At 49.0% G+C, this 21,224-nt stretch overlaps 1 protein-coding gene across 1 annotated transcript in view; it reads right to left on the bottom strand.

Moving 5' to 3' along the window:
* Positions 1–4,977: 4,977 nt before the first annotated feature.
* The window catches only part of PSMD1 (proteasome 26S subunit, non-ATPase 1), an 85,625-nt gene continuing 69,378 nt past the window's right edge, over positions 4,978–21,224 (bottom strand). The window contains exons 19-25 of the mRNA XM_081007402.1: positions 19,516–19,618; positions 15,015–15,184; positions 11,258–11,350; positions 10,304–10,396; positions 7,960–8,106; positions 6,656–6,811; positions 4,978–5,201 (exon numbers count right to left, since the gene is read on the bottom strand). Of these exons, the coding sequence (XP_080863528.1) occupies positions 6,665–6,811; positions 7,960–8,106; positions 10,304–10,396; positions 11,258–11,350; positions 15,015–15,184; positions 19,516–19,618 (753 nt within the window). The 3' untranslated portion in view covers positions 4,978–5,201; positions 6,656–6,664. The remainder of the gene's footprint in view (positions 5,202–6,655; positions 6,812–7,959; positions 8,107–10,303; positions 10,397–11,257; positions 11,351–15,014; positions 15,185–19,515; positions 19,619–21,224) is intronic.

Genomic DNA, 21,224 nt, shown 5'->3' with positions numbered 1-21,224 from the left:
CTCTGCCCAGGCTTCCGAGAATCAGTGAGAAAGGAGGGAAGATCAGAGCTCCTTCCTGCCGTGGGATCCGCCACCGCCATCCCTCCCTCGTTCCCACCCGCTCCTGCAGAAGACAAACATCAGGCGCACTAATTAGCCGCTGGCACACCAGCCAGAGGGGAGGTTTCTCTGGAAGCAGCCCCAGGAGACGACTCACATTTCCTCCACAATTAGCCCTAACCAGGAGGGCTGGCTTCATGTCACGACCAGCACTATACACAGCAACCAGCCACCCAAGTCTGAGTAGGCTTTGCCAAGCAGGTGCCCTCCAGATGTTCTGGACCACAGCACCAATCAGCCCCCAGAAGGGACCAGTTTAGTGAAGGATGCCATACAGTCTCTTACATTCTGCATCTCTCTCACCACCTCCCCATCCATCCATCCGCTCCTGTGTTCGAATCCTGCTTGAGACATCTGGTCGGCCACTTGTGAGCACAGGATGCTAGGCTTGATGGACCACTGGCTGGATCCAGGAGGCTCTTCTTTTGTTATTAACTATACATACTATAAAGGCTGCTACCTGCTGCCTTGTGGGACATCTTTTGGGGGAAGGAAAGGCTAAGGAGTAAACCCTACACAAATCTGGAGTCAGACTCAGTGACTATGCATTCACACCAAAAGAACTTCACTTCCTTTTGCGATTATTGGGTCAATATGCATGCACACTGAAAGAACACGAAATGAAGAGAAAGAAGCCCAATGAAAGGTTATTCATCTTCTTTCTATGCATATAGAACCAAAAACAACCTGTTTTGCTTTGTTTGGGCTTCTTTCACTTCGCTTTGCGTTTTTTGGGTGAATATGCATTCACACGGAAAGAACTTCACTTCCTTTTGCTAATTTTTGGGTGAATATGCATGCACACCCAGAAAACACGAAACAAAGACAAAGAAGCCCAAGCAAAGGTTATTGGTCTTCTTTCTATGCATATTGACCCACAAACAACGTGCTGTGCTTTTTCTTACTTCACTTCGTTTTGCAAAGTGTCCCTAAGGCAGTTGGATGACGCCTTGTACGCCTCCTTCCGGCAGACAAGGTGGTGCCAAACATCTCACTCTGCTTTCCTTTGGACCACGTCAGTGAGACTCATACTGGGGGGGGGGAGTCTTGCCACCTGGGCAGCCCTGGACCTCCATACACACTGCCCAGGTGAGTTGGATTGAAGGAACCTTGACCAAGCCTTATGAGGGAATTGGACAGGCTTGGCCTGGAACATAGAAGATTGTGAGAGGCAATGTGATAGCCAGCTTCAGATTTCTGAAGGGCTGTCACCTGGAAGAAGGAGCAATCTCATTTTGTGCTACTCCAGAGGCTAGGACCCACGAATCTTCATTAAGCGCAGAATTAATGGCCAAGGAAATTGGCCAGGCTATAAAAGGTTTTGAGGATTAGCCTTCTGGTTAGGGGTTCAAGTGGCCAGAGATCTGGAATCTGTAAGCGCAGAAGAAGGACCAGTTTTGCAACCTTCGCCTTTTCTCAGCGCTGGGGGGGGGGGGGGGGGAGTGCCTGCTTTTCCACCAGTATTTATGTAGGAAGATTCAGCGCTCCCTCCAAACAGGCGCCGGGTCTTGCCAAGAAGCCTGGAGCCCAAGAACAGTCAGGTTTGTTTTGCTGAAATGTAACTTCATCGACAATAAATCAAAAAGTTGGAAAAACATTTAGCAAAGGAAAACTGGGCGGCAGCAGTTTGGGGGGGGACGATTGCCAGTGCCCTAAAGCAAAGAGCAGGCGGTTATCCGAGCAGCAAGATGGGTGGGGAGGCCCCCGGGCAGAATGGAAGAAAAAGTTTTTTGCCATTCTGGCGAAAAGGTGGTTACTGAAAGAAGGCCTGGGTCACAAAACGCCAGTGAGATGGTGAACCTGTCTGGGCTGGGCCACTTCAGGTTGCAGGAGGTGTTTTACACAATTCAGTTCATCCCCATTCTTATTTTTAAAGATCCCTGCACATAGAAAAGTAGCTCAACAACATGAAGGCTAGATAGAAACCTTCTCTCTTATTTTTAATATTTTTCGAACAGAGGCCCACCTGGCCTCGACCAGGTGGTGTGCATTTAATGTAATTTTCATCTGCTTTAGTATTTTAACTTCTGTGTTTTAAATTATTGCTGTATTTTTCTTGATTTACCTTTCTGTAAACTGCTGGGTTTTTTTTTAACAAAAAACAATCAAGCAGCATTTAAATTTTATGAAATGAAGTGAAATAATTTACGTGAAGCTTCTTGATCCCGTCCAAGTAAGCCAGTGTGGCCTAGTGGTTAGAGGAAGGGTAGTAGAGGAAGGGTAGCCAACGAGGCACACTCCGAATTTGCTGTTAGCCTCCAGCTTCTAGGTTATTAAGAGCAGGACGTGGGAGTCCCGAGTTCAAATTCTCCCTCAGCAGCAAAATTCACTGGATGTCCTGGGGCCAAACCACTATTTCTCAGCCTAACCTGCTTTCCTGGGGTGCTTGGGAATGAAGGGCAGGATACAAACCAAGAAGGGAGGAATTATTAGTGGGTGGCGTGGCAAAGAGCCCCAAAGTTACATATTTCCCAGACCCTGGAATTACACTAATTGTGGGTTTAAATTAAATCGTTTTTGTGCAAGAGAACCCTTTTAGGAAAGGCTTTACTTAGAAGAGCTTTCAAAATAAAAACTACTTAAGTATGAACCATGGACACTCCGATAACCAAACTTTTCATCCTGGTACTGGATCAGGCACAATAATAGTGCAATTCTACATGTGTCTACACAGAAACAAGTTCCACTGAGTTCAATGGGGATTACTCTTGAGTAGGTACAGGACTGCTCCTTTCATCTGACCTTCATATCAGTGAGTTATCTCAGACTGTCAAGCTCTCCTGTTCAGTGTTAAGGGTTGCCAGAGTGAACTGTGAGCCAGGACTGAGACGAGTTCAAATCTCACCTTGGCCACAAAACATTCAACGCAACGAAAGCTTCCGGAAAGCCTTGTGACGGGGCAGGGCAGATGATTTTGGTTTAGATTACATGGCAGTTAAGGATTACGAGAAAACCTCTTTGAGAAGCTGAGATGCTCCAACACGAACATTGAATATTAGTTTTCCAAGTAGAGCTCCTGCGCCTTGGAACAGCTGCACAACAGGCAGAAATCCAACAGGTGAAGCAATCTCTTGCCACACTTCATGCAGGGAATGTGCTGGGTTTCTGTCTGTATAAAGGCCCAGGGATCCCCCTGGAAATTCTCATTAATTTCCTCTCTCAGGGAGTGGCCTTCTTTACCTCCCCGCAGCATCGCTTGCAAAAGTTCGCCACCGTCTTGCTGCTTCCCCAGAAAGCCTGCCCTGATCAACACCTCTCATGTCCCAATGACGCACTCCCTCGGGAGAGGGGAAAGGGAGCAGGAAGGGGTTTCCCCCTTCAAATATTCATGCCATTTCCATTACACGTTGGAAGTAATGATAATGCACTGAAAACCTCGTCCCTTTATCTGGAATCTCCTGGAAAACAAGACACGGAAAAGAAAACTCAGATCCATCTCTGCTGTCAACTTCAGACCATGACTCTATTTTTCAGGCATCTCTAGGGTTGCTGTTGCTGGGACAACGGGACATTCCAGGAGACAACCGCCGTCTGAAGGTCGGACCCCAATTAGGAGGCAGGCGGGGAAGATGTGAAGAACTCTCTACAAAGCGGAATGACCACATCTGGAGAGCAAACCTATTCCAAGAAGATAAGAGGGGGAAAGAATGCAGAGTTTATGCTTCCTCCACCACCCAGACACCCTCTACATGCGGGCGGCAGTTTTCACACAAGATTCTCTTAATGCTGCCAAGACATCACTGTTATTAAAATGGCAGTTGCAAACAGCAGCTTTATAGCACTGCATGACCCAGTTGTGCCCTTCCTATGGCTTGGATTCTCCTTGTTTATTTTTTAATTAATTGCATTTATATGCGACCTTTTCCTTCAGGGAGCTCAAGGTGGTGGACAGGGTTCTTCTCCCCACTCTTCCTTTAATCCCCACTACCTGTGAGGTAGGTTAGGATGAGAAGCAGTGACTGGTCTCCAGTGTCACCCAGCAAGCTTCCTGGCTGAGTGGAGATTTCAACCACAGAGTACCAGGTCCCAGTGTGGTACTCTAACCATTATGACACACCGGCTCTTACTAGCTGGTCCGATATAAGGCCCTTTCCAATGCTAAAGGCCTCTGAGCAGCTGCCCAAGATGCAGATATTCCACCAAGGGCTTCTTGAAGACACACATATACCTGTTAGAATTCCTGCTCCATGACTGCAGTCATAGGATTGTTGTCTATCACATGATGGTGTATGTTTTGACTCCACAGAATGGGAAGTGACGGAGACAGGATGTTTGTGTTACTGTGTTCCGTGAAGTGGGACTGTTGTCCTTTGTTCTTTCTCTCTTTGCTGCCTGATGCTAGAGAGAGAGAGAGCCATGTTGCAGTGCTCCGTGTGTGTTTATATGTAAATAAAGTAGATTAGCCAAAATGCTGAGTTGCTGAGGTCTGTCACACAAGGTGCGCAAACTCTGCGGATCCCTAAGTGTGCCGAATGATCGACCAGGAGGGAGGGAACGTGTCAGTCGGGCATGTGTCTCTGCCAGGGTCCTACTCAAGTGTAGGCTGAACTCCTGACAATACCATGCGCTTGAGCATTTACCCCGAGACCTCAGGCTGCATGGGCTGCCTTTCCACAGCCCAGACCCAGAGGACATCGGGTATGAAAGTATGTTTGAGGGAGTGTGTCAGAACCCAACAAAGGATGTTGCAGCAGCCAAAGTTGCCCAGGGCAGGACGGAGAGTCTGTATCAACACATTGACAAAATGTATTCTTCAAGGCCGAATGTTTTCCCGGTGTAAAAAACACTATGGGGGTACAAAGGCAGGTGAGGCTGTGAAACTCATCTCACATCTTCCCGAAGTTGCAGGCGAGGAATAATGAAGAACAAAGCCACCGCTTGGGTTTTTTAATTTATTTATTTTGAAAACTGGTTTCTCGTGAAAGAGTACACTAAAGAGAGCATAGGTTTTTCCTTTTGTCACCCATAAAATGTGGACTGCCTGCTGCCGGTCAGCACAGAAGCGACAGAGCATGCACTGAGCTGCAGGCTGCAGCAAGAGCCTCCTCCGGGCCGTTTCCTCCATTTCAGACGTAATGCGCACCAAGCTTCCTTTAAGGGCCCTAGGAGGGGGAGAAAAATAAAGGACAGCGGAGACACAAAAAAAAGGCAAGGAGTTAGTGGCAACCACAGCTCTACCACCACACGGTGCATTCCTCCGATTCTGGGCCCAGATTCACTTAGCTGCAGAGGCGAAACGGTGGTGGTCTCAGCCACCCTTCACGGCTACTCTCTGAAATGTTTTACTGGGCGACCTATCCCAGCCACCCCCCAAGCTGGCGCCCTCAAATGCTTTTGGACTGCAGTCCAGAACACCTGGGAGGTGCCAGAGGTTGAGGAAGGCCCAAGGAGCTTCCTGGAGCAAGCATCTTCTAAGCAACCCATTCCAGTTCTTCAGATTAACTTGCAATGCATGGACATCATTTCAGTGGTTCAGGAAAAACAACAACACTTCCAGAACATGGCTTGCTTTTTGGGAGGGGAAGCCGAACCGACTGATTTCTTCAGCCACGAACTTGCCCGCAAGGTCATCATTTGTGATTAAGGTGCTGTGACCAGCTGGAGATATGGCAAACGGGCTTCTAACTCCCCTGCTCCAAAGACTGCAGCTGATTAACAGCTGACTCTACAAGAAACCTGAAGGTGAGGCTTGGGTTTCAGCAGACCCAGTCAAAGCAGAAATCGAAGCTGACCCTCTGAGCCATCCAGCCTGGCAAGAGCCCTCAACATCAGTCCAGGAATCCAGAGCTGACGTCCAGGACCTGCCACGCTGCAGAAGAGGCACAGCCCTGGCCAAGGCACAAGGCTGCCTGTGGGAATGAAATGGCACAGGGAACGATGGAGCCGAATGGTACAGGCAGAGCTGAGAATTCTGCACTCTGCCCAGCCTGGTTCAGTTCTCAACAGCTACTGAATTATTTGCCAGTTTTGTGTGCAGTTCTCTGTGCAGAAACCAGTTCAATCCACAGTCATACCTTGGGTTGCGAACGTGATCTGTGCAGGAGGCACGTTCGCAACCCGCAGCACCGCGTCTGCACACGCGCATGACGTGATTTGGCGCTTCTGCACATGCGCGAGCACCAAAACCTGGAAGTAACCTGTTCTGGTACTTCCAGGTTTGGTGCGGTCCATAACCCGAAAACGTGCAACCTACAGTGTTCGCAACCCGAGGTACGACTGTACTGGATTTTAGAAAGCTAGTGAATGTCGTACTGCTCCTGTTGTTTTGAGAGCAGGTGGGTAAGAGCAAAGCCTGACTTTTCTCAACATGGGACTAACCACGGTGCTTGTTGCCACATAATGTCGAGGCCGGCCCTGTCATTGGGCGACTCTGTCAACTGGCTTCTTGTTGGCTATTGATCCTGAATGACAGTAATGGAGCTTCCACATCCAAAGGAAGCATACCTCTGAATATCAGAATACGGCAAGGTCCATTGTCCCCTGCGCATGTGATTTCCTCAGGGGCGCTGTCTTGGGTTAGGATCAGCCCAGGCAGGGACGTCTCCCTCTTACGTACCCCCGTGTCTTAGTCATCAATGTATTCAAAAGGCTCCGGAGGCTCCGGTTCCTGCTCCTCCTCCTCAATCTTCGGCCCATGAGCAGCCACGGGCTCCACCAGCTCTTCTGTGTCCTCGCTGGTGTCTCTCAAGACAATGATGCCCCCAATGGAAAGCTGGAGAAAGAGGGGCACAACGTGAGTTCAAGGTTCCCCGAGGCTGCTGGGTCAGGGGCCAGAGAGTCAGGGTCATGCAAAAGCTGCATCACAAGCCAGCCAATCCAGAGCAGGGGGAGGGGGCAAGACCTGGCCCCACCCCCTAGTTTAATTGCGGCTTCAGCTAAATTTAGCCGCCTGACAATCACTGCCCCCTTTCTGGCACCCTGCCCAGCAAAGGGACATCTGCAGGAGGTGGCAAAGAAGTCCAGCCTCTCCAAGGTAATCCTGACTGGAAACGGCCCACTGGCCCTCACCTAGCAGAGAGAAAAGAATCTACCAGGAAGGTCTCTTGAATAAGCCATAATGCAATGAAGAGGAGCCAGAGGTGGCCTAAGGTAGTGCTTCTCAAACTTTTTTTTACTGCACCACACTTTCAGAATTAAATTATTTATTATCATCATCATTACCCTACTCATCTGGCTGTGTTCCCCCAGCCACTCTGGGCGGCTTACAGCATATATAAAAGATTGTAAAACATCACACATTAAAAATTTCGATACAGGGCTGCCTGCAGGTGTCTCCTAAAAGTCAGATAGTTGTTTCATTTCCTTGGCAGCTTGTGCCACACCATTTTTAAATTTTTTTGCCTGGCACCTAAAAGTGTATAATGAAGGCATCAGGCACACCTCCCTGGGGAGCACATTTCAAAAACGAGGAGCCACCGCAGAAAAGGCCCTGTTCTCGTGTTGCCACCCTCTGGACCTCTTGTGGAGGAGGCACATGGAGAAGAGCCTCTCATGATGATCGCAGGGTCTGGGTAGGTCCATATGGGGAGAGTAGCCACTGATAGCCCTTCTCCTCCATGAATCTGACCAATCTTGTTTCAAAACCTTCTAGTGAAGGGTCCTATAGTTAAATATGATTTAACCTGCTCAAAGCCAATGACGTTAAATCAATGACATGGTAAGTGGGAGGAATCTGTCGCCTTCCCCCTCCCCCAGATGCTGCTGGACTACAAATCCCATCGTCCCCCTGCCCAGGAGCCATGCTGGGTGGGGCTGATGGGTCGTCAAGTCCAACAACACCCAGAAAGTGCCACAGGTCCCCCACCCCCCGCTTTATGGTGTGAAGAGGGTCGTCAGAGGAGAGATATGCGCTCGACTCACGGTCTTGAAAGGCTGGTATCGGCAGCTTTCCGGCATGGTGAGGACCTTGAGCTGGGCGGGCATCACCCGGGCCGGATTGTCAAGGAGCTGGAAGGACGGCTCAGGCTCTTTTTTCTTCTCCTTCTCATCCTTCTTCTCGGTTTCGTCCTGTTTGGGGACGGGAGGAAGGAGGCGTTAAAAACACACACAGCCAAATACATACGAGAGGACAGGACCTGGAGCCACAGCAGAACCTGCCCATCGTCCAGCCTTCGTACCAGCACAGACGTGCCCCACGTCAATGAATAATAAAGCAAAACAAAGCCAAAATCCAGGCACGCCAGGCAGCCTTAATGGGCTGGCTGCAAATTTTAAAAAGAAGCAGAACTTTATCCTGTCCCGTCCAAAGCTCAACGATGGGTGTTTTTCTGAGCCATAAAGCTGTCTCCAAAGATGGCAGCAGTGAGAAATCGGCCGGGATTGATAGCTCTCTGGAGGCTACTTCAGGTACACTTTGCTCCCCTCGTGGGCTGGTGGAAGGAAGGCTTTCCTTCAGCCTTGTTAAAATGCCTCCGGGCCTGTGTCATGTTTTCCCCCCTTCACAGGTACGGCCGCATGTTTGGACAACACAGGAAGAGGGCTTTCAGTTCCCAGAGAGTTGGGAAGAAAAGTTGCCCGGACAATAGAAGACACCCCAGAGCCAAAAGGACACAAAGATGAAGGCGGCCGGAGCGGAAGACAGAGGAGAGTGGCAAGATCCAAACAGGCTTCAGCTTCAGTTTCTTGACTCGGCTATGAAGTCAGTGGGTGGTCCCCCTCGCTCAGTAATGTGGGGGTACTAAGAAAGAATGCCCTGTCCTTCAGATGGAAGGATAGCTGCGCATGAAAGCTCCTTCAAGTGCTCTCTCAGCCTTCCCCGGATGTTCAGGACTACAACTGGAGGGTGATGGCCACACTTGCGGGGAATGATGGGAGTTGTAGTCCAAAACTACTAGGGAAGGTTGCAGCACATAAATGCCCAAACCAACTTCCCCAGTGCTTGCTTCCATTTTTTAGTTCTCCCCACTGCTCCTACTGCCCCCTTGACTGCTGGGCCTTCATGCCACCTCCACCCCCCACCCCCAAAAGCAAGAGACAAGCCAGGGTGGGAGGGAACACAGCTTGCTGCTCACCCACCCTGGGCAGAAGAACAGGGAGGGACAGCAAGGAGCAGTGGGGCCAGGGGTTTCTGCTGGGTGTGGGTCAGTCTCTCAACACTGGCCCTGCACTTACCAGAAAGAGAAATGGGGTGGGAGGAAGAAACATGGGAGCACCACCCCAAGGCAGCTTCTGAGCAAATGACTCAAGCAAGTGATCCAGGCCACATGCTACAAAGGAAGGTGAAGACCCCAAGAGGCTCCTGGGGTGGTGGCAACTGCAAGATTCTTCTCTGATTCCAAATATTAGGAGCTATAAAAAGGGAGCCTCATCTGGCGACATCTCAGCCTCTTAGGGAAAAATTAGTGCCCTGGGACAATCCAACCAGATACCCGGAGAACACTGAAAAATGGGAATATTTGATGTAGCTCAGCACTCAGTTTTGCATTTCCCCATGTCTGTTCTCCTCTTCTAAAGAACTCACTCCAAGTTAGCTTGGCCAGAGTAGAAGCAAGGCTGCCCTCCTCAGAAGCAGCCTCCTCATCCACTTCCGAAACTGGTCAGCTTGGATAAAACTGCCTCTGTCCCGCTTGCAGCAATCACGTCTTTGCCCCTCTTCGGCCTGCCTTCCGTTCCTTTGGGGCTTTCTCTGGGGCCCAACTGAAGGCCAGAGAGTGAGATGAGCAAATAAGGGCCAGGCAGAGGGAGCAGGGTCCCTCCCTGCCCCACGGCCCATAGCTAGGCTTCTGTCTCCCTCTCCATGCTTGACCAGCTCCAGACACCACAGTCTCTGCAAGCCAGAGAGTTTCCTGAAGGTTCGGCAAAACATGGTGGTTTTTCCAAATAAACTTGTTCAATTCAGGTACCACCGTAAGGTAACTGCAAACGCCACTTAACTATGGGATGAAACCACATTGACTGAATTCATTCAGGGTTTGCTGGATTTAGGGTATAGCCAAGACCTTACTAGTGCTTTGCAGCACAGGGATGTTAGACTAAGGTCACTGCTTCTCTCTCTTCCAACTGCAGTGTCAATTTAATGTTGCCTCCCTCTTGACTGACAATGAATGGAGTTGGTGGGTCCTTACTGATGCCTAAGGAACCCACTGACAGAGAAGAGGAGAGTTTGACCACCATGGAGTGGCTCCAGAGGTCATGCTTCCTAGATCAATGCCCTGGAACAGCATTCCTGGACGATGATTCAGAGGATGGGAGATTATAGACTCACCACTTCCATTTTCTCCTCTTCCTTCTTCTCTTTCTCCTTCTCTTTCTCCTTCTTCTTAGCCTTTGCCGTGATGGACAGCACAGCAGTAGAAACCTGAGCGTGAGAACAACAAAAGGCTTTCAGGAGAACAAGCCAATAATGGTGCTCTGAGGGTCAGGCGCAGATATGGCAGGGGGGCAGGAGGCCCCAACTGGAGTGGGGGAAGTGTGTGTGTGAAGAGGGGTGGAAACCCATGAAGCCCCCAAGATTAGAGGGCCCCAAAGTTGGAGGCCTAGTTCACTCTTGCTTCTCAAAAGGTTTGTTTTCAGAGGGTGAGAAAGCAGGAGCTCTTAATCTCCTGAGGAGCCTTCCAATGCTTCTCTGAAAGAGTCCCTGGAGCAGGGAGAGCCTCCCAGTTGGCCTCATATCCTTTCTGAGCACGCAGAGGCAGCATCCTTTGAGGGCTGCTTTTGGGGTTAATTCACACATTACATTTTGACAGATCCGTGTACACCCATTAATACTAATAGTGTACATCTGAAAATGCTGGGCCATTAGTGGAAGCTAGCGCAAGAGGGCTTTCCCCAAGAACACTGGGGGAGGAGAGGGAAGCCCATCCCACTGGGCAAACAGAGATGCTCACACCGACTGACCAATCTCCTTAGCACTACACTGAATTCCACCCATAATCTATGACCAATAAAAGTGTATGTTTGAAATGAGGGAGGGAAGCACCAGGGATTCAGGACTGCCCCCTGCTCCCCGCCAGGCCCACCGTTTCAGGGCAAACTTAAGGTTTTCTACCACACATTGTTTGAAATCGCACAGAGGGGCAATTTCGGCTATGATCTCAGGGGCAGAGAAGCCTCGAGACACGTGAAGGGTCCCAATGTAGCAGCAGCAGGGGCAACTGTTTGTTCTGTCTGCGCACAAAGCCAAGCAGCCCACATGGAAACAGGGAGGCCGTTCACCCACCTTTTCTTTCTCCTTCTCTTTCGGCACCTCCAGCGGGGCTGGGTAGGCAAACGTGGAGGGCTTGACGTTGGATCTGTACTGCACTTTTGGCATCTGCAGAAGGAAGAGAGAGAGCGTGTTTGGAGGGCAAAGCTGGACAGGCATGGCGGAAGGCCGGGGAGCAAAGCGGTAGCCTCGTGCGGTGCCCTCGTTGGGAGACGCACACAAGCCAGGTGAAGCACAAATGCTGCCTCTGCCACTCGCCGGAAGCTTCTGAGCCATCGGGGACTGAAACATCATTATTCCATTACCAGGCAATTTAGTCCCTGTGAGGCAGTTGTGCTCTCGCTGGCTCCCACACGGTACAGAGCACTGTTTGTGCTCTTGCTTTCTCTCCCGGCTTTTCACATTTCGGCCATGACTGGAAAAGGGATGTTGAAGGCAGGGCCGGGCAAACAGAAAGTGTGGGGTTTGGTGGCAGGTTCAGAATTCAGCATCTTGGGAATTTCGCATTCACACATGCCCCAAGTTTCTAGCCCTTATGAGGCTAGAGGAAGGATGCTGAGAAAGACAGAAGGAACATCTTGCAAAGGCTACAAGTGAAATAAAAAGGTCAGGGAAGATGGGGGGAGTGGAAGACATAGTCTTCTGAGGGATTTCACATGCCATTTCCTTCCCTGCTGTGATGCCTGTCAAAATCCTACAAACTTCACTGTGCGGATCCTGAATTAGGATCAAGCACAAGTACCTAAAGTAACACTGGCAAGACTGCCTTTGGTAAGTGTGGCCACTGGCCGCTGACTTCCAAGGCCAAATTATAACTGAGAGCAGATGAGCCTGTTTGTGGACTGTACCACATGGGGCCTTTGTGATTGGGTCCCCTCCGCCCTCAAAGGGTCTTAACGCAACCATCTCTCACATAAGCTAGTCCCCTATGCGCAGGGACATATTTTTTTTACATATCGTGGAGAGTTCAATCTTGTACTTCACAGACTGAGACGAGACTGCAGAAAGCAGGTTTATCCGCTCATCTGTCTGTCTCTGAGAACCGATCTGCCGCCTGCGCCAATCGTTCAGCTCAAGGTGATCTTGCCGGATTTGCAGGGATAAAAGGGTAGCCTGAAGTATGCGAAATTCAGGCGGAGAGGTGGCATGTGCCCAGCCTGCAAAACACATTGCTGAATTCGGGTTGCTGTCGTTGCAGAATCCGAGTTACTTCTGAGACGGCATTTCCCTCAGGTTTGATTTCCCCAGGACACAACTGCTCTGACTCATGGCCATGGACACAGATGCAGTTGTGCAGACCCAAGAACAAGCAGCTTTGGGCAGCAAGAAGAGAGTAGTCAGGAAGAGGCTTCTCGTCTCACTGGGTATTTTCACATGGCAATTCTCTCTGCACCTCCCTCTTCGGGAAAGCTTGGAAAGTGCTTACCCCACAGCCTGGCCTGCCTGGGAACGTCTACAGTCCTTCACACCACAGATCCAATGGACTTAGTTGGGGGAGAGGGCCTCAGGTCCATGGTAGAGCACCTGACTTGCTTGCAGGAGGTCATCAGTTCAATCCCTGGGATTACTAGTTAAAAATTCTGGGAAACCTTCCATCAAGTGCCTTGAAGGGATGCTGGCAGTCAAAGTAGGCGATATTGGGTTTCACTCCCCAACATCTCCAGATACAGGAAGCAAGGCTTGGGAATGGTCTCTCTTCCAGAGACTGCAGAAAGCCGCTGCCAGTCAGAGTAGACAATACTGGACTAGAAGGACCAATAATCTAACTCAGTAAAAAACAGCTCCATACGTTCACATGATAAAGTAATGCAATTGCTTTTCTGAGTCCTTCACCAACCTGGTGCCCTCCAGAGGTTTGGGACTAGAACTCTTATTAGCACCACCCTGCGCGGCTGAGTTTAAAACATCTGGAAGGCAAGAAGCTGGAGAAGGATGCAGAAAAGCAACCTGAAATCTGTACTGTAAATATAATATATTCTTCTCCTATTGGCAGAAGCCCCCAGGTTCCGACCAGGCACTTCTTGCACATTCTGAAACTTCTACTTGCCGCCTAGAAATGTCTTTAAAAAAATTATTCTCAGGATGCTGAAGGTGAGGGAGCTGCAAGTACAAGGACTGCCCGGAGCCCTGGTTCTGCCTGTTAAAAGGATAAAAGCAAAGACTGCATTTTGAGGATGGCGGTAAGAGGGCTGTGCAAATCGGCGGCGGCGGCAGAGTCCGAAATAAAATCATCTCTACTCTCCAAGCTGGCAAGTCATTTTTCCTAAGCCACCCCTGAGATAAAAGTCTCCAGCAGTGTTCAGGAAGTGGCAAAGGAGAAATGAGGTGGCTTCAGTTTGCTCTGCATTTTCCCTGCCCCCCCTTAACCAGAGGGACGCCAACTTCAAAACCTGCCCTCCACCCTGAATCTTAAGCTACCTACCACGACCCTGGCGATTTACAATCACTTTCCTTAACGTTGCCAGGAAACGGCTCCCTTCTTCTCCTGCCTACTGGCTGATGCAGATTCTCATCCTGCTTTCCCTAGCTGCGGGCGCAATATCCTCTCAGAGGGGGAAGCTTGAAAGATTAACCTTTGAGAGCGCCGATGTGATGCTGTGCTCACTGCTGGCTCCCCTTTTCGCCCACAGGAATCAAACGGCGCCCGAACTTAACGAAAGGGAATATAATTGCATCCCACAAATCTATTTGAAAGGGTGGTGCTGAAGAGGAGAGAGATCAGCAGTTCGGGCTTAAGGAGAAGCTGGAAACTGAGAATCTGAAGGCGGTTCCCGTGAAACTGTTAGAGGACCAAACCATCGCCTTGGTTTTGGGGACAGACTTGCGATGAGGTCAGACCACTGATCCACCTGGCCTAGGATGGGCTTCTCCAGGTAGCTGCTGCTCCCTAAAGTCCCAAGAGGGTATTTTTCCAGCTCTGCCACCCAGGGTCCCTTTCACAGGAGATGCTGGGGATTAAACCAGGTACCTTCTGCAGGCAAAACACCTGTTTGTCCATTATAAGGAAGCTGCTATGCAATGAGTAGGATTATTGGTCCTTCCAGGATGGTGTTTCCTGCTCTGATTAGCAGTTCCTCTCCAGGGTCTCAGGCAAGAGGGGGAAAGGCTTTTCAAATCACCCATTAATTAATTCCCTTTTTAAAGGAGATGATAAAATATTAGATCCAAGACCTTTGGCTCTACAGGCCTGCATGTGTACTACCATGCTCAGCTTGGAAATCACAATGCTCAACAGCTGAAAGCAAAAACCCCAGGGGCAAGACAAGGCCAAACCTATTTACACAACCAACAACAACAACAATTTATTATTTATACCCCACCCATCTGGCTGGGTTTCCCCAGCCACTCTGGGCAGCTCCCAACAGAATATTAAAAACACGATAAAACATCAAACATTAAAAACTTCCCTGAACAGGGCTGCCTTCAGATGTCTTCTAAAAGTCAGATAGTTGTTTATTTCCTTTCCACAGGGCGGGTGCCATTACTGAGAAGGCCCTCTGCCTGGTTCCCTATAACCTCGCTTCTCACAATGAGGGAACTGCCAGAAGGCCCTTGGAGCTGGACCTCAGTGTCTGGGCTGAATGATGGGGGTGGAGATGCTCCTTCAGGTATACTGGGCCAAGGCCGTTTAGGGCTTTAAAGGTCAGCACCAAACTCTTCTAAAACTCTTCTTCACTGGGTTGGGCAGGTAAGAGGCAACTCTGGAGCACGCAGAATGCCACCAGGCCATTCTGACCGACGCAACGCCATTTTGGCCCCTGGAAGGACGTACCTTGAGGTCCTTGTTAAGGCCGATGACGCAGGTCGGGGTGAAGGCCAGCGACAAGAAGTGAGAGAGAGGAAACCAGAACCAGAACTGGGTGAAGACCAGAACGCCGACCACCGAAGGCATGTGTGTGTGTCCAGTCCTCGACTGCAGAGAAATAGTCACGTTGTGGCCGCCTGGGGAGGTAGCACAAAAGAAACACGGGAGGTGAGGGTTGCTTGGATTTACAAAGAAGAAGAAGAAGAGAAGAAGAGTTTTGGATTTGATATCCCACTTTATCACTACCCTAAGGAGTCTCAAAGCGGCTAACATTCTCCTTCCCCTTCCTCCCCCAAAACAAACACTCTGTGAGGTGAGTGGGGCTGAGAGACTTCAGAGAAGTGTGACTGGCCCAAGGTCACCCGGCAGCTGCATGTGGAGGAGCGGGGAATCGAACCCGGTTCCCCAGATTACAAGTCCACTGCTCTTAACCACTACACCACACTGGGCCCAGAAGAGCCACTGCAGTTCCATGAGGTTCGGGCGGGTCTCTTCTCCAAGAAGTGACTGTGATTAAATGGTATACCAAACATTGAAATAAAACAATAAGTAAAAGGAAATCAAACTGGGAAGAACAAGACAGTAGAAAGAGTCCCCCCCCCCCCCAACTCCCACCCGTGTCAATTCAACTGGGTATAAACCAGGCTTCCCCAATCTGGTGCCCAGTAGATGTTTTGGGCTACAATTCCGTGTCCCTGCAAGGTTGCTGAAGGCTGGCGCAGGGCTAACAAGCCAACCGCTTAGAACAATTCTTGCAAATCCTCATTCAGAGTGAGCGGTAGCCATCATTTGCCTGTTGTGGCCGGTCATTCTTAGAAACACTGGGATAACTGAGGGGGCAGAGCATGAGGCTGTTAATTTCAGGGTCGTGGGTTTGAGCCCCTCAAAGGATTCCTGCATTGCAGGGGGTTGGACTAGATGACCCCCGTGGTCCCTTCCAACTCTACGATCCCTCTCTAGGAACCTACCACAGTGAGCACTTGGAAAGCGGCTAAGAATGCAAAAGAAGCTCTGTAGGATCAAAGCATCCGCTGCTCTAGCTTAGTGACGAGCTTTGCAAGCAGTGGTCAGCCAGATGTTTCTCAGAACTTAAGAATAACATGTCTCTTTTATTATTTCCCCTCCAACACCAGGAATTCTGAGGTAACGTGCTCGGAATACAGAGATTTGACTCAGCTGTCATGAAGGTATGTGGCAGAATGTCTGATATAATAGTCAGAGGTATAATCCAGCTATGTAGGCTTTGCTGATTTCATCTTTGTATTGTTGCTAATTATTTTATATACTGTACACCACTTAAGAGATTTTTTCTAAGAGGTTTATATTTTTTTCCTAAATGAAAATAATAAATACAAATAAATTAGTATCTCTCTGCTCCATTCTCTCTCCTTCTCCCTTATTTCCACTTGCCTGGAAGCAAAATTACTTCTCCATCCTTTCCCCCCATCCAGAAACCTCCGATCTTCCTGTGCCTAATAACTAAACTAGGAAGAAGGGGAAAGTCTGCAAGAGATTACATTCCCCCTCTCGACCAGAAGCAGCTTCAGATTCTACTTCCTTCTTCCTACGGGTTATAAATCTCAGCAGCAGAATTAATCCTTCCAGATAACCAAACCCCTTAATTTCATCCTTGCAAAGCAGAGATCAGAGAGCTCATCAGGTTGATGCAACGCAGAAGCTGCCAGCCAAAGCCAAACAGAAAGGTTAGGCCCACAGAGGGAGTGGGAAGGTGTTAATCGGATTTTCAGGGCTTCCAACCAGTTAGGCAGATGGGAGCTGAAGAAGGCCACCGGCATATTCATTGCTGCTGATAAGGCAGAGGGCAGTGGGCCTAATCTATTTAAGATGCAATCAAACTTCAAGCCCTTTTACATGGGGGGGGAGAGAAGAGAGAGAGAGAGAGAGACTATGGAGGACCTCCTCAGCCATCAGACCTGTAGCAGACCTGCCTGGAAGTGCAGTTCTTAGGCTGACAATGGTCCAGATTTGGCCAGAAAGTAAACACCACGACCAGAGCAACCAGAAAGTTCTGAATGGGTGCAGTATAGTTGAGTTCTACAGGATCACTCTGGATTGCTTAAGTTGGGAAGGGGCTCCCTGCTAATGAGTAGTGAGATCTCTCTCTCTCTCTTACACACACACACACACACACACACACACACACACACAGTTGCTTCAGGCTGTGTTCACTTGCCAAGCACACCCTGCTGAAACCCATCATGACTTCGGTTTAAACAACTTTGGAATTTTATTTTTCAACATTTAGCCTCTTGACTTCGCCTGCCTAAAATATTGTCATTTCTGGAGAAGGTGACCTCAGCCCTCAAGCATTGCATTCACACTCTCACGGTTTCTGTTCTCTTTGCATGACACCCAAACTTTCTCTTGGCTCCCTGTCCTCAGGGCCTGTCTGAGAGCAGGAAAGTTATGGGATCTTGCTCTGCTGCTCATCTCAGAAGCATCACCAGGGGTTGAAGGGACAAGCCCTTGAAACAGGGCTTAGAAGCAATTCAGAAAACAGGATTGCTAGGAATTCTTCCAACTCAAGATCAATTTGTGCCGAGCTGGTAAGGAGTGATTTTTCTGTAGCCACATTCTGCCACTTTCAAAGCCAATTTTTCGGCATTTTATTAAACTCGTGAAGAATGTGGGGTTGAACTACTTATTCACATAACTCATACAGCACTCTGCTCAGAAGCAGGAAACTGGTTTATTTGCTGTCTTTCCTTTGCTCTGCACATTCATTTTCAACTCTGGGCAATTTTGAAAATGAAACAAAACTGCCACCTTGCATTTTCCTCCCCATGACTGGTTCATGCACTGGTAGCATCCCAACTTATCCTTTCTGGCTTGCCCACCTTTCTCACCTTTAACCAAGGCTTAGCTGCCAAAATCGTGCTGGCTGGGACTGATGGGATATGCAGTTCAAAACATCTGGAGGGCAGAAGCTTGGAAAAGGCTGAGTTACAGCCAGAGAGATTTATAGATGCCTTTCTCCCAGAAAGATCTGGAGTTCTGGAGATCAAGTCACATGGGACTCTGTGGCCTGGAAATTCTCTATGGGAGCTGAGAAATAAGGTCCCCAAGCCCCGAGATGTTATCACTCCATCCCTCAAACAGAGAACCACGTCTTCCCATCAGCAGGCAGCTGTAAATCTTCTGTGACAATGTAGGGACAACCTGAGATATGCATCCCTGAGAAGAAAGGTCAGCCCTGTTTGTGCAGACAACCAACAACCCGAGGCAGGTCCAATTTCAGGACGTGTCAGCCAAGTGATTCACGCAAGCAATAAAATCCAAAAGACAGAAACTCATTTGGCTCTTCGTGTTGCTGATGTGCTATTGGTGCTTTAACAACTCGGGGGACTAGTGAGTTATTTACGAATGCGATGAAGACATCCAAAGCAGGTTGGACAGCGACTGCAGATTGGGTGCAGGAGCTTAATGCTAGATAGAAACCGAGGAGCCTTCAGGACTGCTGCTGCCCCTTGCAGATGCATTTGACCGCTCAAAGCTCCCATGAATTCTGTGAGGCGGCCTCAGGCAAGCCAGTATCTCTCAGCTTCTGCAAAATGAGGGTGAACATCATCCTGGGTGGCCACCAACCAGGGCAGCTTTAAAAGGAGCTTGGACCAATCCACGCAAGGTAAGGCCATCCATAGCTACCAGCCACAATGAGTATGCCCTGGTCCCCCAGTCGGAAGCAGCATGCCTCTGAGCACCACTTGCTGGAGAGTGCGCTGTTGCACTCAGGTCCTGCCTATGGGCTTCCCAGAGGGATCTAGTTGGTCACTGTGAGAACAGGAAGCTGCAATAGAGGCTCCTTTGGTGTGATCCAGAAGGATATTATCCTGCTTTTCAGCAGAGTCCCCCTTTGGGTCTGATCCAGCTACAGGGCTCAGCCTCTAACTTGCAGGGCTGCTGTAACAATTACTGAGATAATGCACATGAAGCACTGTGGACGTTATTCGCAAATTCTAAATATTAGGTATTAACAAATCTGCCAGCTTTTAGTCTCCACGCCAGGAGGATCCCTATGCACATCAAAGGCCAGGATCCTTTTAAAAAAAATAAAAGCTGTCCTGTGAAACCTGGAAATGACACACGTACGTAATGACTGCAGATGCTTCAAGGCAGAGTCTTGACTATCCAAGGACACAATGCCTCGCTTTGCTTTGCTACAGCAGACAAGATGGGCAATCTGTAAAGCCCTGTGCATACTGATAGGACTATACAAATAAACCCATTACCATAATTTCATAATCATTCAAAGTACTTAAAGGAAAACAAGGACGGCGGCAAGGTACACATTCTGTGGGGGAAGTGGAGAGATCAGCGTGGCTAGGAAAAACCTTACACTGGGCTTCGTGCAAGTCTGCATGTTCCAACCGATTTGTTCAGCGAACTGAACAATAAAATGAAAAGGAATTGACTGAACCCAACACCTCTTTGCAGCAGCAGAAATCACCTGCGTCCAATATGCCCTGAGCCAGGATTGCTCCAAACTTGGCCATCACATCGTCGTGTTTATCGTTGATGACTTTGGAATACAGCTGCCTGAACTGGCTGACCTGCAAGAGAGAAGAGAGGGGCAAGGTTTAAAACACAAGTATAAAACAAAACAAAACTGCAGAAGGGAAACCCATCAAGGTGCAGGGGATTCCAAACACAATTCTGTGATCCTTTAAACAAATTGGTTTATTCATTCACCGTTCCGTTTATATCCCACCTTTCCTCCAATGAGCTCAAAGTGGCATGCATACTTTCCCCTCACTTCATTTCATCCTCACAACAAACCTGTGAGGTAGGTGAGGCTCAGAGAGGCAGTGACTGGCACCCAAGGTAACCCAGTGGGCTTTCTTGGCTGAGTGGGGATCTGGAACCCTGGTTTCGCAGGTCCTCGTCTAGGTCTGAGACTCCAAGCACTAGATCACACTTATCTAGGAAGACTATGTTCAAAACACACCTGCCATTCTCCTTGCCCTTTAGTAGCAAACTGAATCCTGGGTTTAATCATCTGACCAAGTGCTAATCTGAACTGGATGGCATGAATCAGTAGCAACAACAACAACAACAATAACAATAATAATAATAATGGCGTAATATCTTCCTAGGCAGCAGGGGCTGCCATTCCTCTCTTGCCTTCCATAAGAAGGAAAATCCTAGCGCTGGAGTCAACAAAGCCAGCCTGTACATTTCTGGACAAGGGCAGAAAGAATGTTCCAAAGGCAGGATGCAATTCCTCCCCGTTACTCAATTTTCTCTAATAAATCAAACCAAATTATGGAAGCCGCTAATATGATTCCTTCCTATGCCAATTCCTCCGCATGCTTAGAATTGCTTTAGAGTAATGAATGGAGCGGCGTTTCCGTAAAAGCCCACGACGAAAGAAAACAAGGAAACTGCTTTACGTGCATTCGGCATTTATTTCACTGGATGGCTTTGAAGTCTCTGAACCAATTCGGGTTGGTGGGGGGGACGAACTGACTAAAAGACTAATGAGGACTTTAAGTGCTCCCCCCCCCAATGAACATTTACACAAGGCTTAGCTCCACAAGCTTCTCTGTCTCGGAGAACAAGGACAGGGACAAGAAGGAATTCACCCCCGAGTTTTCTGCAAAGAGGATACCCTTCAGGGCCTGTGTCACTCTGATTAATCAGGCTTTTGTGCCCTCTTAGTTATTCTGAGCTGCTGAGAGTGTCCCTGTTTTCTATTGTTTTCTGTTACTTTATAGTGCTTTCCAGATTTCCTTTAGGAAGGAGTCGGATGCAGTCTGAAATAAATCAAGTACAAAAGAAACAGGGCACCTGTATCATGTCCCGGAGGCAGGGAGGTGGAGTGGCTTGACGCAGAAGCGCAGGCTAGCCATCTGCACTCCTGGCACTTCTCTGGGGCTCAACTGCTCCCTCCCACTGTAACTTTGCCTATATAAATTGCCCATCAAGGTCCCATGACAAACATTGGTGTCTGATAGGCAGATATTTAACAACTATAGGCCTGAGGGTCCCACCCTTGGAGAAGCCTAGCACACATGCCAACGCCATTTTTAGAAAGCATCTGCAACACTGACTGTCACTGGTAACAGCAGTGGTGCAGCAATAAAACTGATAGCACATTTGCTAAGCTAAGAAGGGTCCAGTATGGTTTCAAATTGGATGGGGGATGGCGTGTTGAGA

This window comes from Podarcis pityusensis, assembly GCF_964106645.2.
Source record: "Podarcis pityusensis genome assembly, chromosome: 5".
Lineage (NCBI taxonomy): Eukaryota > Metazoa > Chordata > Lepidosauria > Squamata > Lacertidae > Podarcis > Podarcis pityusensis.
This window is presented reverse-complemented; position numbering and strand designations above follow the sequence as displayed.